This window comes from Hyperolius riggenbachi, chromosome 1 (assembly GCF_040937935.1).
Source record: "Hyperolius riggenbachi isolate aHypRig1 chromosome 1, aHypRig1.pri, whole genome shotgun sequence".
NCBI classification, from domain to species: domain Eukaryota; kingdom Metazoa; phylum Chordata; class Amphibia; order Anura; family Hyperoliidae; genus Hyperolius; species Hyperolius riggenbachi.
The window spans coordinates 451,503,442-451,519,978 of record NC_090646.1 but is presented as its reverse complement, the minus strand read 5'-3'; the positions used below and the strand labels follow the sequence as shown (position 1 = coordinate 451,519,978).

Here is a 16,537-nt window from a genome sequence, read left to right as displayed (position 1 = left end):
CTTCCTCTTCCTGCTTTATTCAGTGATGCCCTTCTCTAACAGAGAAGACAGGAGTGACCCGGAAGTTAACATTGCGAAAATGGCAACCACAATTTTTAAATTGAAATCGAACGAAAATGATTTGGTGTAGAACGGTGATTCAGGCATCAAATGAAAGATGAGAACACAAGCTACGGAAAGGTATATATCTTTAAGTACTTTGCAGTACTGGTCAGAGTCTTAAAGGCATACCCATGAGAGGTGCCCGGAGTCCCTTTAATTTTTCAGAAATAGCCATAAATACCTCTATTGTGAGGGTAACAATAGCAGTCACAAGGCCACCTCTGCTCCTTGTTATTCCCCATTGGTGAATAGATTCCATAGACCATGCCATCCAGGTCCTCACAGCCAACCCATAACTGGTAGCAGCAACCACCCCTCCATTGGCCATCATAGTGGAGGGTTTAAGTGATAGCTCAGCTATATCCTCCTCCCACATTCTGATTGGCTGGGGTGGTAAACAGCAACTATGCCACACCTACCCATTCAGAAGGCAGCACAGCTGGGCCGTGCTTAAACATGAGAGGCCAACAGAGTAGCAGAAGTCATATGACCACCACTGCTTGTTTTAAAGTGGTCTGAAACTCTGACATAACATTCAACAAAAATATGTTTTCCTACTTTTTATTACTCATACAGTTATATTTGCTTTTGTTCACATGTAATATTGTCTGTTTACAAATTACAAATTTCCAAAGTGTAGTTTTTCTTACCCTGAAACCTTTATTCTTTTTCTGTTATAACTGCTTTTTATTATATATAAAAATCTTCTAATTAGCTATTCTGAACACTGTGTGTGCCTGAAGCAGAGACAGTTTCTCAGAGAGTGTTTGTTTACATTCCAGTGTTGATACATTTGTGTTTAACAAGTAAAAAAGATACTGTTATCTACAGTTTGGATGCAGATTTGAAGCTGAATAGCAGGAGAAAGTGCTTTGTTTAACCATTTCAGTGATGTTCTGCTAGAATTTTTTTCTGGGATAGTAGCTTTAAAGCTGTGAGAAATCTTTTAGAGCAAAGTAGAAATGCTGGTTTTCAGACCACTCTAAAATCTATCCCTGCTCTAAGGTTGTACATTTCAGGCCCATTGCAAACTTACTGTGTCACATCATGTCACAGTACTCCACCCCCCCTCCCCCACAGTGGCCATGAAAGTCTATGAAACAGGCCACAGTACCCGTGGTGGAGGTGAGCCGGGCACCGCAGAGGCTGCTGTGCTGCCGTGTGGTGTGAACAGTACCACACAGCAAATGACTCTATGGGAGTCAATGGCAATGCAAACAATCTTTAAAAATGGAGTGGAACTGCACAGATCAGGGGAATTAAGATGACATACTTCCTGTCCAGCAGTTAAAACGTCACTGAGCTGTGGGTGAGGTTATGCAGATTTACCTGCTGGTGCAGTCTGCCACTTAGCACAAAAAAACATGTAATGGTGTGGTGCGATGTGCTGCAGTAGGCTGGTACGACGTGCACAAATCGCACCACACAATGGGCTTGATTCACTAAACCGTGATTACCTGAATCCCGATTGCGCTAGCATTTTGCGTGCGTTATAATGCATGTAACGTTTTGCACGTGCAATCATGAATTTTCACGACTGCACGCAAAAAATTTCACGATTGCACGCGGAAATTCGCTATTGCGCATGAAAAACGTTAGTGCGACCGTGATATCAGTTATCACGGTTTAGTAAATCAAGCCCAATGTGTAAAAGCAGCCCTAGGCAACAATAACAGGCCCATGAACCATAGATTTTAAATGGTCATTGATCAAAATTCAAGTAAACCTTCCCTCCAATAAACATTAAGGCTTCTTTTGCTGACCTTCTTCTGAAAATGTTGCTACCTTGCTGTCATGCTGATCCTGAACTATAAAATATCCTCACCTATGAATGCTTTTAAAAGTCAACATGGTATCTTCCATATTTCTCACATGACAGACAGAACTTAGAGCCCAACTTCCCTGCTTCTACTATCAATCTCCGCAGCTCTTTTCTATACCTCTTTCCCAGTTATTAGTCCCTCTCTAGTTGGGACTATGGCACTGCTATGTGGTTCGGTTCCTAGAACACTATAGGTGGCACATGTTCTTAGCTGTCAGTGCTAGCTCCAGAGATAGTGACAAGTGCCTGGAAGAGGGAGGAGACCACATAGCCCTCTACTTTTGTAAAATAGAGACGGGAGAAGGGCCATAATGCCTTAAAAAAACATTCTGAACACAGTACGCTGGGAGGAGGGTCTCGCTGCTTTACCAAAGTGGGACCCGTGTTGGATAAATTGGAATTTAAAGCACATTCCTCTTGTGATGTCAGCAAATGGATCACCACCAATTTAGTGTTTTCTAGTTCCCAAGACAACATCCGCTATTTTCTGTCATATTTATACACTGCTGTGACACAGCGGCCATAACCTTTTCTGTCTTAATAAGTATTTCCATTGACAAACAATCATGCTAATTCTTCTTCAGATGTAGATGATTTTATTGTTCTACATTTTCCTTCACTTCTTTGTTACACACAGTAGGAAAGGAAAGAAAAAGTAAAACATTTAGAATCTGTCCATAAAAAATACTAAAAGCCACCAGTTGTCACTGTTTCACCGGTGGTTCTGGAGCAAACTATGGACTGGCTGAACCAGCCAACCACTAATGCTATTAACCTATAGACTGCCAGCTATGTCAGTGCCAGCTATGTTTGTATCGTGTTTATTAAATGTCTTGCCAAAATCTACATGTTCAGAAGTACACGTTAGTCAGTAGGGATGAAAATAAATTTGAGATCAATGATAATTATGCTAATTATTATGATACAGAATTATGCTAATTATTATAAAAATAAAATCGATTGTAAAATGGACTAATCAAGCATTGCAATGAAAACATTTGATTGGTCCATATTCATATTGAATAGGTTTGCAGTAAAATTTGCATAATTCACCATAATTTTAGAATTATTTTCCTATTTCAAGTAAAGTAGAAAAATGGCACTGAGCCAAAACCTTGTACTAAATGCCCTTTAAATGTTTGTGACAAACGAATATTAAAAAACAAAAACGCCTTTAGACATCCGCTGTAGGCAGAAGTAGTTTTGTACTAAAATGCCTTTACACATCCATAGCATATGATGCGGAAACACAGAACACCTATAGATGTCTGCGGCAGACTAAAGGGGGCCAATAATGGGCCAATTTTTAACGGAGAATTGTTCAAGTGATCAGAAAATTGTGATCGGATTGGAAGAAAATAAACTCCATTCGTGTCCCAAATCTAAAATTCGAAAAAAAAATGTTCATCAACTGCAATTTTGTTGATCAGAAAAACATTTTTTCCTAACCGGTTGTGTTGGATAGGAAGTATAGATTGGTTTGTTGATGGTATCACTCGATGTATCCCACTTATCTAATTGCTCAAATGATTCTTCGCTAAAAATTAAAAAATGATACCATTAGTGGCTAGTTTTACACCTGGCCTGTGTGTTTGCGGTGCGACTTCCCACCGAGTCGCATCGCACCGCACAAAATGTCAATCATATAACCCTGCAACAGAGTGCGCCAGAAGGCTCATACTGTATGCATAGTCCTGCCCCCCCCCCACCCGCGTGACATACTCCCTGCTGGACAGGAAGTACGCCACTGGGATTCCCGGGTTTCCCCAACGTATCCCCGTCTATCCGCGCATGCATGCTACCGCCAACATATTGAAATGTTTGTGTCACCCATTGACTTACATTATATCTGCCCCTGTTGCGTTGCTGCTGAAGTCTGACAGTAATGCGCTATTGACTTTGCGGCGGCTCAGGCACATCTGGCATGATGCTGTAAGTGTGCTAGGCCCCATTGCCTTGCAGTGCCGTTACGTTACCCTGCGGTAAAATAGGGTAATGCCATGCAAGTTTTCAATGAGAATGTAAAAGGGGCTTAGGCTTAAGGGTGCAACAGTTTAATCAGATATATAAAATATTGCAAAGGCCTAAAATGCAATAAAAACTAAAAAAAATAGTGTATAATTCTGCAGACCTACATCTGTATCACTGAGAAAAGCAAACCTCGGACATTTCCTGACGTAGTAGTCTCATTCTTACAGATTTTAGCATGACTAGTTTTATAGACTCCAGACGGGTCTCTCTGACAGACGTCAGCACTAACCCATTAAATTGCCATTTAATGGCTACAAACAGCCAAATTGCACTGCCTTGGGTCACTGGAGGTTGACATCTCCGCCATGCAAGTTTGTAATACATGGCTTGTAAAACCTATTTACATAAGCACACAGCAGAAAGGTGGGATGGAAGAGGTTACTAAATGGTGCTAAATGTCTACCTCAAAAATGTAAAAATGTATCCCGTGAATCAGCAGCCTTGTAAAGAGTGAGGCCGTGATTTAATGGCGCTGGTGTATGCAGACAAAAGCTTTCATATTGTAAAGCCATTAAACTGGTCAGCGCAATGACAAAGGACACCTTTATATGTAAAAACATTACAAGCCAGAAAATTAGACATTAGAAAATTCTGCAGTGAATGATCTGCAGTTACGATATCATAAGACATATACTTATGTATAATTACTTCAGTCTATAAGATATTGATGCAAGCAGATCAGATCACCCTACCGACATTGTTACTGAAATCTCAGATTGAATTGCAATGTGTGACTTTGCTAATAATTGCAGACCTATCCAAGATGGAGGGCATGATGGTGTTGTGGTTAGCACTCTGGTTTCCTCCCACATCCCAAAAACATGCAGATAAGTTTATTAGTTTCCCCCTAAATTGGCCCTATACTGCAGTACATTCACTACACAATACATACATAGACATATGATTGTGATTAGATTGTGAGCACCTCTGAGGGACAGTTAACTGACAAGACCAATATATTCTGTACTAGCTGCAGAATATGTTGGTACTATATATAAATATTAATTACCGTATTTTTCGGACTATAAGACGCACCTAGGTTTAGAGGACAAAAACAAGGGGGAAAAATATATATACTAAACCTCCATCCGTGGTGAAGAGGCATCTTGTGGATTATGCCCCCTTTGTACCTCATGCCCCCTTGTGTCTCCCTTTGTTCTCCTCTGTCCTGCTTGTGTCCCCATGTATCCGCCTCTGTCCTCCTTGTGTCCTACTCTATGCCCCTTTGTGTCCTACTCAATGCCCCTTTGTATCCTACTCTATACCCCTTTGTGCCCTATTCTATGCCCCTTTGTGTCCTCAGTTTGTCCCCCTGTGTCCCGCTCTGCATTGGCACGGCACAGTACCGGGTTGTACCTGACATTGTGGCGGGTTGGAGGTTTGTATTGGCAGGCGTTCACAAGTCAGGACCTTCCTGCATTTGGACTATAAGACGCAGCAACTTTTCCCCCCACTTTTGGAGGAGAAAAAGTGAGTCTTATAGTCCAAAAAATACAGTAATAATAATAAATATAAGAAAATGGTGAAAAAAAGAGCAAGAGAGAGAAGGATGGAGGCAAACTGTGGAAGAGGCCTAAGCCCACACAGAGCCGTAAGGACAAAAGAAGTGTGACATTGCTGTCTCATCGTCATGTCCACTCATAACTGAAATATCAGTCCTGGGTAACATTAATATCAGTGCAATACATATATATAGAACCAAATAGAACCAAGGTCTAGTGTGTAAGCCAAAAGTGCTTCTCCACATGCAAGAAAAAACATCTAATCTGCAGTGCGATCACATGTGGCAATGTACTTAGTGACTGCTTTGTTTGTGTGTGAAAGTTTTCCCTTGCTGTCTAGTATCCAGTTGTTTCACATATGCCCCTTCCTGTTAAAGAATAAGTTAAGTTCTAAAGTAAATACACTAGATTAACTCCAACCCCCCCCCCCCCCCCCATAAACAATGCGATAGTGCATTACTGAGTTTGCTTCCGTAAAGAGATATGATAACTCCCAAGCTGCCTATGTTGATATCGTCTCCACCTGCAGCCTATACACTTATCTAACTACTACGGAGGTGCTACCAGTAGGTATGATAGCTTTCTAATGCTTCTGCAAGCCTGCCAATTTGACAGCTCTCCTTACAACCTGTCTAAATCCCCCAACCTATTCCCAAAACAGAAAAAGGCTAGTTTTACACTAGGGCGTAGTGTTGCATTATGACATACACATTTCGAAACCAAAGACAACATTTGCAGTAGCATGTGATCTAACGAACGCAAAGAACCATCCTACCAATGGATCTTCAATGACTCCCTTTGTGCGCATAACGGTATGTGATTCTAGCAACGCACGGCATGTTCAGCATTGTAATAACAGAATGCACAGCAGTACAAATGATGGGGAGCAAATATTTCTTAGACTTTCAATAGCAACACGTTGCAGTGTGCAAAAAAAACAGTATCAGTTATGGTGGCCACTAATGATCCAATCTTTTTCATCCAATCTTACCAAATCTATGTAGTATAAGGGTAAATTGAGTAAATATACTGAATTGATACTTCAGGCAGTTACCTTATATTACATAGAAATGGTAAGATTGGATGAAAAAGTTTGGATCATTAGTGGCCAGCTTTACAATGCAACACACAGATTACACAAAGAAGTACTCAGACATGATCTGCAAATAACAGATATTGTATTTGTATTACAGATAAGAAAATAGGGCTTGCACATGCTTGTCTCCATGCTAGACAAACTCACATACAAAATGTATTACCTAGAGTCTTTGATACTTCCAAGTCCTGTTGCATATATCCAGTACTTTTCTCGGTGTTCCCAAGAGACCAGTAAGCACTGCTCAACGCAGAAAACACAGAGCCCCTCAGTTTTAGACTGCATGTCCCAATTTTCAGTGCAGCTTCCAGCACCACCACTGAGGCCCCATGATGTCCTGCAGTTAGAAGTTCTTGACCAATCACTGACACCACCACAAATGGACTCTTGTCTAATTTCATCTTCTGAAGTTGTTGATAAGTAGGTTCCAAAGATTCTGAAACATAAAGAGAAGAGGGAAAGTAATTACAAACTAAAGTAAATTAAAGGTATCCCTGAAGTGTGTTTGCATGTCAGTGACAAGCCTTATCTTTTCAGTACGGTTCCTTAATTTTTGGAGTGAATTAGGAAGTTGTCTAGCTGGCAATACAAAACCCGACATTTTGTGTAGTGAAACCTATAGATCCTGAGCTACACAAAAACTAAAACATTAACTTGTGTATATTAACCATAATAAAACTTTAAAGTGTAACTCCACTTTCTGCACATGTCACTGATACAGACACCTGTTTGTAACCGATTGTTGTTAAAGTTACATTATCAGTTCAATCTGCAGCCAGCTATGACTGTGCAGACTAGCAAAGGACCGCTGTTTGCCAGATGTAACTTCTCCAAAGTTACATCCAAGGATCTTCATTCAACTCTACAGTGTTTATTTCGCTCAGGAAATGCATGTCGTTACCGCTTGTTCACATTTTTCCACCCATTGTGAAATCATACAGCTTTCAGCTTTTTCCTGCATGATGAGTGCATTCCCAATTACAGTGTATCCCGCCACATGCAAAAAATGGAATCATAAAATGAACACACGGGGGCAGAGACCTGGGAATCACAGGAGAAAATGCCCCTGCACATGTTCCCTGCCTAAGCTTCTCCTACAACAACCCATGCGCTGTGCACATCTGACTGCAGGGGAAGTCTCTCATAGATAAAGACTTGAGTGGATTATTAGTCCAGATGCATACAAGGCAAAGCTATACCCGCCCCTTCACAATCTTCTGCTATTGCTTCATACTCATAAATGCCTATTTCTTCTTTTGGCATAAACCTTGTCCTTGTCAGCAAATTCAGCCATCGCCTGGAAGGTTTTATCAACAGTCTCGTTTGATATAAACGTGTCACTTTTACGTCTTACATTTATTTTTCACTAACAAAAAAAAACGCTTTGAGAAATGGAGTCAGCAAAACAAAAGCAATGGGCAGATAAGAGGTCAATTTGTAAAGCGGCAATCGGCCTGCTTTATGTTCTTCCATTTAAAGTTGCATTTCAATAAGCTGTTATGACCAGCACAGATGGTTAAAAGCTCCTTTGCTTCTTGGAAGGAACTCTGCTGATCTTAAAGCCTGTCCTCAAAACTCTTAACAATCCTTGTTTTCTAGGATGTAAGTGCTTGATGACAAACGCAGCAGTCAGCAGTGTCATGATTTAGACAGTTCTACCTACACAAGCTGGGATCTCATTAAAAGCTGGCTTCATACAGGTCCTTGTGGACTCCAATAAGCACCAATGAAATAACGTGAGCACATAACTAATCAGTGTGACAAACAGGGCACTAAAGGGAAAAGAATACTTAATTCCTTTACAATGTGTATGACCAGGGAGGAGGCCAACTGCATGCAAAGAACCAGAACCTCCTCTATGCAAAGCTAAAGAAAACACCATAAAGAAGACATTCTCTGCTATTACTTTCACAAGCAATTCACCACTGATTGAGCGCTTGCAGTTAAGTTTAGGAAATTCAGACCAATGATGTGAGCATTGAAAATTAAATATCCAAAATGAATAAGGGAGGAGACTTGTGACATCTAAGTCCTATAAAAAGGAGAGTGGCAAGGCAGGGGAGCTCCACCTGATCTACCACCCTTTAAACCAGTGGGTTTATAAAGAATGTGAGGAAAGGTAATCTCCTATTTGGAGATGTTGCTAATTGAGGCATTAAAGGACCTCTCCAGCAAAAAAAGGAACTAGTCAAAATTTGACAGAACTGGTTTGTGGATTAGTCTATCTCCTCGTGGGGGATTCACATACTTTTCTTTGATTTCAAAAGCATTTCCTGAACGGAAGTTTTTAAATCTAACTGGGAAAATAGTGTGCAGGTGAGTAGGTGGATGTAAAAATGGAAGATGAAATCTGAGCAAGTGTGGAGCAATGAGCAAAGTGTGGAGACCAATTTATTTTTTGTTCCTTCTCATACATTTTACTACAATACATAGCATCATAACACAGCCATGAAGACTGTGCCTTTGTATTTATACATTTTGTGATGGGAAATGTTAAAGCCCTACTGCAATCTGCTGAACATGAACATATCAAGGAGCAATGAAGTACCCAAAACCCAGAACTAGAATGAGTTGGACTAGTTGATATGAGTACTGTTTGTCGCACATTGCTGTCCCATACCCCACACCCATTTTAATGAACATATGACATGTCATCTAGCGTTCTCCAAGAGCTGATCAGGAAATGAACATATAGATTTAATTAACTGCTATAGTTCATACGATTATTGACATTTCGTATTTTCAAGTAACCTTAGAAACAAGAAGCCTGTGCAGTCTTTAAATATAAGTATACTAACACTTAGCTAGGCTTAAACATTCTTTGTAAGTGAGCCCTGTTCAGTAATGCAATCCAGATGCTCCATTGATTTACCCCCTTTTTAGGAAACTAGCATATTATGTACAGTATAAGCTGTTAGCTGTAACTATACTAACATTAAACTAGCTTTTTTTTTTAATTACTCACCTTCCTTTCCCTAGTTCTCAATGTACTGTCTCCACTCCTTATCATCCCCGTGTAGATGTCACAAGCACATCACCAGCCCCTATTTTGTATGTGTGCTTGGCTAGTGATACATCATTTGTTTATAATATAAATGATAGGAGGGCCGTACTTGTATTTTAAGAACAAAATTTTGTAATGCAGGCAGTATGCTTTACTGATCAGAGCCTGCTTTTTAATACAATTAAATAATTAGGCTAACACTGATCCTGTAGTGAGAACGAATTTAATAAACTAAGTCCATCCCCATGTAGCACAGGGACTATACTTTCAGTCAGCGTTAGTATATGTGCCTTGTTGGTATATTACATTATTTTTTGGTGTCAAGCTCCATAGCCAGAACCTTGGCAGTACTGAGTCACATTTGTGAGATTTTACTGGATTTTTAATGGTTTTATGTCTATATTTTTGTAATGTACTGCCCATGTGTTTCATTTCTGACAAAATACAATCAGCACAGTTTGGATGGGAGTACTGGAGTCATGCCATGGACATACATAACTGTACTAACATTTTTTAGAGGTCCTAAAGTAATAAAAATTACCCCATACAAAAAACGTAGGCCATCCGTAATAAAAGTTGACTTCTTGAATTAGAATATATTTGCAAATATTTAGCTTTGTGGGTAATAAAAAAATAAAATAAAATAAAAAACACTCCCAAAATCTATTACTCCCGATCAGTGAATAAATATGCATTATTGTGCTCCTTATATTTATTATTCTATGTATTCTATGCATATATGTTTATTTTATTTATGTGTTACTAGTAAAAAGGCCCGCCAGTTAAAAAATAGGCGCTAGGCCATAGGGTACGTGCTGACCCGACATGTCCTATCTGAATTTCGATTAATTTTCCGATCAATTTTCGTTTTTCCGATTGATTATCATTCACTTCTATGAAAATCGATCGAAAAATTATACTTGGTGTGCATGTCCTCTTGTATATATTGAAAGTTCACTCTTACTTCACCTTTGAAGCAGTTTTTAACTATTTTATATAACTTTTGGTGCCTTTGGTTCTTGCATTACTGATCCACCCTTGGTGAAGGGTTGTCCCCTTACCCATCCAGATAGCAACTTTTAGCCTAACTGAAGTCAGGATTGTTCGACCAAGCTGTAATGGTCATAGACTTGGTGACCCACATTTGTGAGTATATGTCTGCAATTCCTTACTCCTCAATTGTTATGACATACTACCCTATATTGCCTCTTGGTCTTTCACCCCTTTTTTGTGTTACACTTAGTTACACTAAGGGTCCTTTTACCTTTAATCAGTTGCTCTCAGTTATAACTGAAAGAAAACTGATTTTCAAAGTAATGCCCATGTTTTCCTATGGCCTCTTTTACACTTAATGTGTTTTAACTGAAATCTTCTTCCCAATGCACTGCTATGGAAAAAACGCGCACCAACGCGTACTAACGCACACTAACGCATACCAACTGATTAAGTGTAAAAGGACCCTAAGCGAACGTAATACTCCTAGCATTAACCTTTCAGCCAAACTATAGCTAACCATAACCTCACACCTCACTTCACCCAATATACCTACATTTTCCAGTTCCCTTATTTGAAAACAAAAGTCAAGTTTTGTTGAGGAATTTAGATCTTGTAGTCCTTATAAATTACGGTACTTCACAAAGAGCAGATTCAAGTGAATGGTGGATGTGGAAGAAGGAAATGCAACCGGGCCTCCCCCATCATGACAAGATTCCCCATGATGTACAATAAATAGATAACTAATGTGCTACATTATGGTCTAGTGTGTGTGTGTGCAGGGGGGAAAGGGGGAGTCAAAATTGAAGAGTTTTTAGTGTAACTTAATTTTTGTTATAACTATGAGAGCCCTTAGACTGACTGCCGACGATACATTGGCAGATTTCACCCTGTGTACCACATGATCAGCAACAGTCTGCTCTTACAAGGTTTACAAGGGGTTTTAAACGATGACCCAAATTCAATTATTCTCCATCGAAGCAATAATTTTTTGCATGGCTTGAGCACAGCCAATAGAATTATAATGCAAACGAGCTCTCTGTACTCCCGTGTGCCAGCATGGCTTGCAATGCTCACACTGCTGAGACTGTTAGTGAAAATCACATGAGCCTGAGAGTAAAGGATGGAGAAAGACCAGCAGCTGCATTCTTCTGCAATGTCTGACTCTCCTATTAAATATACAAGGAAGAATATCAGAAAAGCCATCAGACAAGCATGGTTCTGAGCACAAAGGGTCAAAACACCAATGGTGCTGAGAAGGTTAAAGAAAATGAGCACTGCCGGCATCACGATCTATATAATCAAACAGACAAACACCAGTGTCAGAGATATTATAGCTCTCTAGAGCTGAGTCAAGTCTATACAATAGCTGAAATCAATACTTTGCTGAAGGCCTAAGCAATGCATGTTCTAGTGGCCCTGCATGCGTGTGATAAGCGCTGAGAGACTGACACGGACACTGTCCCTGCGAACTGCACAGTCATTTATACAAAAGATAGCACGCTAATGTAGAAAGGTAGGGAGATTCTCAAACTGATTATCTCCAGATCAATACGAAATTGAACTCCATTTACATTGTGATCGTCCTTTATTATTACGACCTTAAAGCCATTAGAGCGTTGTTATCCCAGTTTATGCTTGAAGATTTATAGTTATAATATTTTTTGAAGTGATTATAGCAGCAGTATACAGGATGTTCTATTTCCCATCCTTTATTATGTGAAACACATGTGGGAAAGAAGTCTTGCGGAAAGCTCGGGAGATTTACCATTGCTTTGTAACATTCGCCTTTCCATTTCTCTCCAAGCTGTTTCCACACTCACAGGAGCCTGGGCCCTTACCTCCAACCACCAGGCAAAATAAATAAATCAACAGGAGAAATAGCCCTGCTTTCTGTTGCCAATAAATGGAAATTGTTTAGCGCTATCAAAAAATATCAGGTGTGGGAATTAGGGATGTATACTGAAAAAATGATCATATTAGTTTGTAATGTGTCCGAGTTACTGAAATGTCAGGTGTAATAACTTATGTTCTTTTCAAACCGGCCTGTTTTAACCATTTCCTTTAATTTATATCCCCCTTTCAACTCCATTTGCTGCCAACGGTTATCTTTTCAATTTGACATTTTATGGCCTTAGGAAATTACAGCTACAGGCTGAGGCCGGCACTTCCACAAAATGCTAAAATTATTTAAAGGAAACCTGCAGTGTGATAAATATGAAGGATGCCTTTGCTAGAGCCTGTTTGGAATAGGGTTATTTTTGCCTGGATCTTTTGCTACTCTTCTGGTTTAAGGGTCAACTAAAGAAAAACTCAGGTAGTTTCAGATTTTTAGTATGCTAGAAAAAAGAACTGAAGAGAACAATAAATTATTGGGTGCGTATGCTCCACATAATTAGTGTAATGATCTCCTCTGTGAGGTCTGTTTTGTCTTCAGACACTACTGCAGCCAGACTATACTGTCTGCTGTTTGCAGAGATTTTCTGACATTTACAATGAATGAATTGTCCTTTTGCATTTCATTCGCATTCCATTGTGGTGTGGTCTGCTATTCTGAATTCAAGTGCTATGCTGTTTGCATGGGGATGCATGAACTTAGGAGATGCAGGTTAAGTGAATGCAGATGGCTGCCTTGTCCTTTTGCATGCTTCTCTCTGATTGGTGTGTTCATCCATAAAAGTCACTTCCTGAGTCTGCCTCCCCGCCCGACGTATTGCTAGTCTATAGGACTGCAGTCCTGGGTCTATGTTCATGCGAACACTTCTCTGTGATAACTCTCAGACCTTAGTCAGATCCTGGTGTGTTTGATCCGGCAGGACCTCGGGGATTCAAACATAGTGTAGGATTGTTACTATTACTGTATTGATATTCTGTGTCAGATCTTAGTCAGATCCTGGTGTGTTTGAACCGGCAGGACCCCGGGGATTCACACATAGCTTAGGTTCATTATTGTAATTATTACTGATATTCTGTGTATGACCTTCTGCTTGAACCTCTGACTCCGCTCTCTGCCTCCTGATTCTGTACTGTTCTGGTCTGATCTGTTGCCGATTCTCTGCCTGATCACTGACCCTGATTTCTGCCTTACGATTCTGTACTGTATCTCCTGATCTGCTGCCGACTCCTGATTGTTTGACTACTCTGCCACCAGTGAGTTCCTCCCACTGGGGCTTACCGCTTTGGTGGCATTCGCCACTTTACTGTGCACCAAACACGTGTACTTCTCACAATAGTAAAGTATACTGATTTGTTATGTTCTGTACTTTTGTATTGCTCATTGCTGCTCCGCATTGTGCAATTTCTGTCTGGCATGTATGGATGCTCTGTGAATGAATGTCTGTTTCCTCAAAGCCTACTATCAGTTTGACAGACATTCATCTGATCTGTTGCAGATCTGTTCCTGTCCTGTTTTTGTATTGTTCATTGCTGTTTCCGCATTGTGCAATTTCTGTCTGGCATCTGTGGATGCTCTGTGAATGAATGTCTGTTTCCTCAAAGTCTGCTATCAGTTTGACAGACATTCATCTGATCTATTGCAGATCTGTTCCTGTTTCTGTCCTGTTAATATATTGCTCATCGCCGCATTTGCTTTGTGCAATTTCTGTCTGTCGTCTGTGGACTGTTCAGAGGATTTGTCTCTCTGTGCTCCACAGTTCCACCTGCTGGCTGGTTTTGTTCCTCCACAGATGTGTTCCACCATTACTGGGCTCCTTTGTCTGAACGCTTGTGGGAGATCTCCTCAGAGTCAGCGTACACGCTGTGCGCTGACCGTGGAGATCATTCACCAATCGTTACAATTAGGCAGTCTGTTTACCAAGTTTAACACTCCCTGATTTCATATTGCAATGCATAGATGTCTGCTCTATTTGAACCATATCCTGTACAACTGGACAATGCAATTGGTAGTCTCAAGACATAGATTGACCATTGCCTTATCATGTCAAGTATATAAGGCATGTAAGTGTCGGTGCACACAATAGCGTTATGCAATTATAGTACATTGAACATTGCAATACAGGTAGTCCCCGGTATTAGGGACTGTAGGTTCGTTCTTAACCAAACCTGTTCTTAAGGCAGAACACTGTGCCATCTCTGTCCCCTGTACCCCCTTTGTGTCACCTCTGTATCCCTATGCCTCTATTGTTTCCCTCTGCCTCCACTGTGTCCCTCTGTACCACTTTTGCCCCCGTCCTCCTTTGTGCCTCCTTCTGTCCTAGAAATGATCGGAATGTGCTAATTTCCCTTATGCAAAATTTCACATACAATTTTGCGATCGCACAGAATTATAATTTTGGTATTGAAATGATTTCACGCAATCCACACGAACATCCAGAGAGTCCTAGCACTGGATCACAGGTTTGCTTTAAAATGTATAAAATGTGCACGCAGAACTTGAAACTCGCTATATAGTTTAGTGTACTGCAGCAAAACGTCAGTTTTCCAAGTTTAAAATATTTTTTTTAAATCAATTTTCTGAAAAACAACAAGGACTTTAAAAATAAATAAATAAATTGACTTGTTCCCATTTTGGGGCCGTTCGTATCAGCAGGTCGTTTGTAAGTCAGGCGTCCGTAATTCAGGGACTACCTGTATTTACACATCATGTACAATAATAATCAGGCAATGTTAACCGTAATACACAGACCGCCTAATAGATTAATTGTGATGTGGAGCCTGCGCACCCAATAGCTCACTTTCCTCTTCAGGTTTTTTTTTCTTGCATGCATTGTGAGCAGGAGGCTCATGATCCCCAAGTTGTAAGATTAAGAGAGGAGTTACAATTTTCATCTTTTTTTCTTTGAGACCGTGTTTATAGGACCACTATTGCAAAAAATGTAAAACATTTAAATTTGTGTGTATATATATATATATATATATATATATATATATAAAATGTACATTTGTCCCAGTGTAAAATTAACTATAGACTACTTTTCTCCTATGTTGCTGCCACTTACAGTAGATAGTAAAGTTATGAGAGGACTGACTGGTTTTGGACCAGTCCATCTCCTAATGGGAGATTCTCAGGGTTTTCCTTATTTTTAAGAGCATGTGGTGAGTAGCAGTTGCTCTATCCAACTCCCAAAATAGTGTTAAAGCGGGTAGGAAAGGCAGCCTGCAACTTATTATATCCTTTCCAAGGAGTGCTTTTGTAGAGAATGAAAGACATACTGAGAATCCTCTTGTGGAAATGGACAAATCCAAAATCTCTCAGTTCTGTCAGGGTTTTACTACCTTCTGTGCATGACCGCAACTTAGCATACAAATAATTCATAGCTCATTTTACTTGAGGACAATTGTACTTCTATGTATACAGATGTATTTAAAATTTTACATTTTTTTCATGACAGTGGTCCTTTAAGAGCCTAAATAAGAATTTTGTTTTAGGAGAGGTCTTTTTTTAGAATACCGACAACAAAAAATAAGGTCTTCAACAACAAAACAACACTTAGCCAGAATCAACTAAGCACCTGACAGTAAAATGCATTATCAACAGAATGTTAAAGATCCATACTGGATACCGGTATGTTTCCCAGAGAGAGAGATCACATGGCATTGCTGCCCTCAATGTGCAGACTGCATGTAGCTTGTGCAGTAAGCAGCCCGAGCGCACCTTACTGAAGTCAGACCAATACAAGATGGATTCTGTTTGGGTGCTTGCGCTCGGTTTAATGAGGCTGCACTTGTAAAAGGAATATCAAATGACAATCAGCAGTTGGCAGATGTTGAAAAGTAAGGAATGGAATGCCGTCTCTCAAATGTCATTAAAAATGTAAAACATGTCTCTAAAGGAAGTGGAGTTCATCATTAATGTAGCTGGGTATACTTTGTGCAAACAGGCTTAGGGGATGATGGAATCACAGACATGGCTAGACAGCTGCTACACTGGTGAAGTCAGAGGACTTTGTACAGCTCTCACGAGTCAATGAAAGAGGTTTACTGAGGGAGAAATGAAGTGAAAAGCTGTGAAGTGAACCTATATTCAC

At 40.0% G+C, this 16,537-nt stretch overlaps 1 protein-coding gene across 1 annotated transcript in view; it reads right to left on the bottom strand.

Moving 5' to 3' along the window:
* The window catches only part of TTC28 (tetratricopeptide repeat domain 28), a 954,491-nt gene that overhangs the window by 490,956 nt on the left and 446,998 nt on the right, over positions 1-16,537 (bottom strand). The window contains exon 4 of the mRNA XM_068238742.1: positions 6,717-6,989. Within this exon, the coding sequence (XP_068094843.1) occupies positions 6,717-6,989 (273 nt within the window). The remainder of the gene's footprint in view (positions 1-6,716; positions 6,990-16,537) is intronic.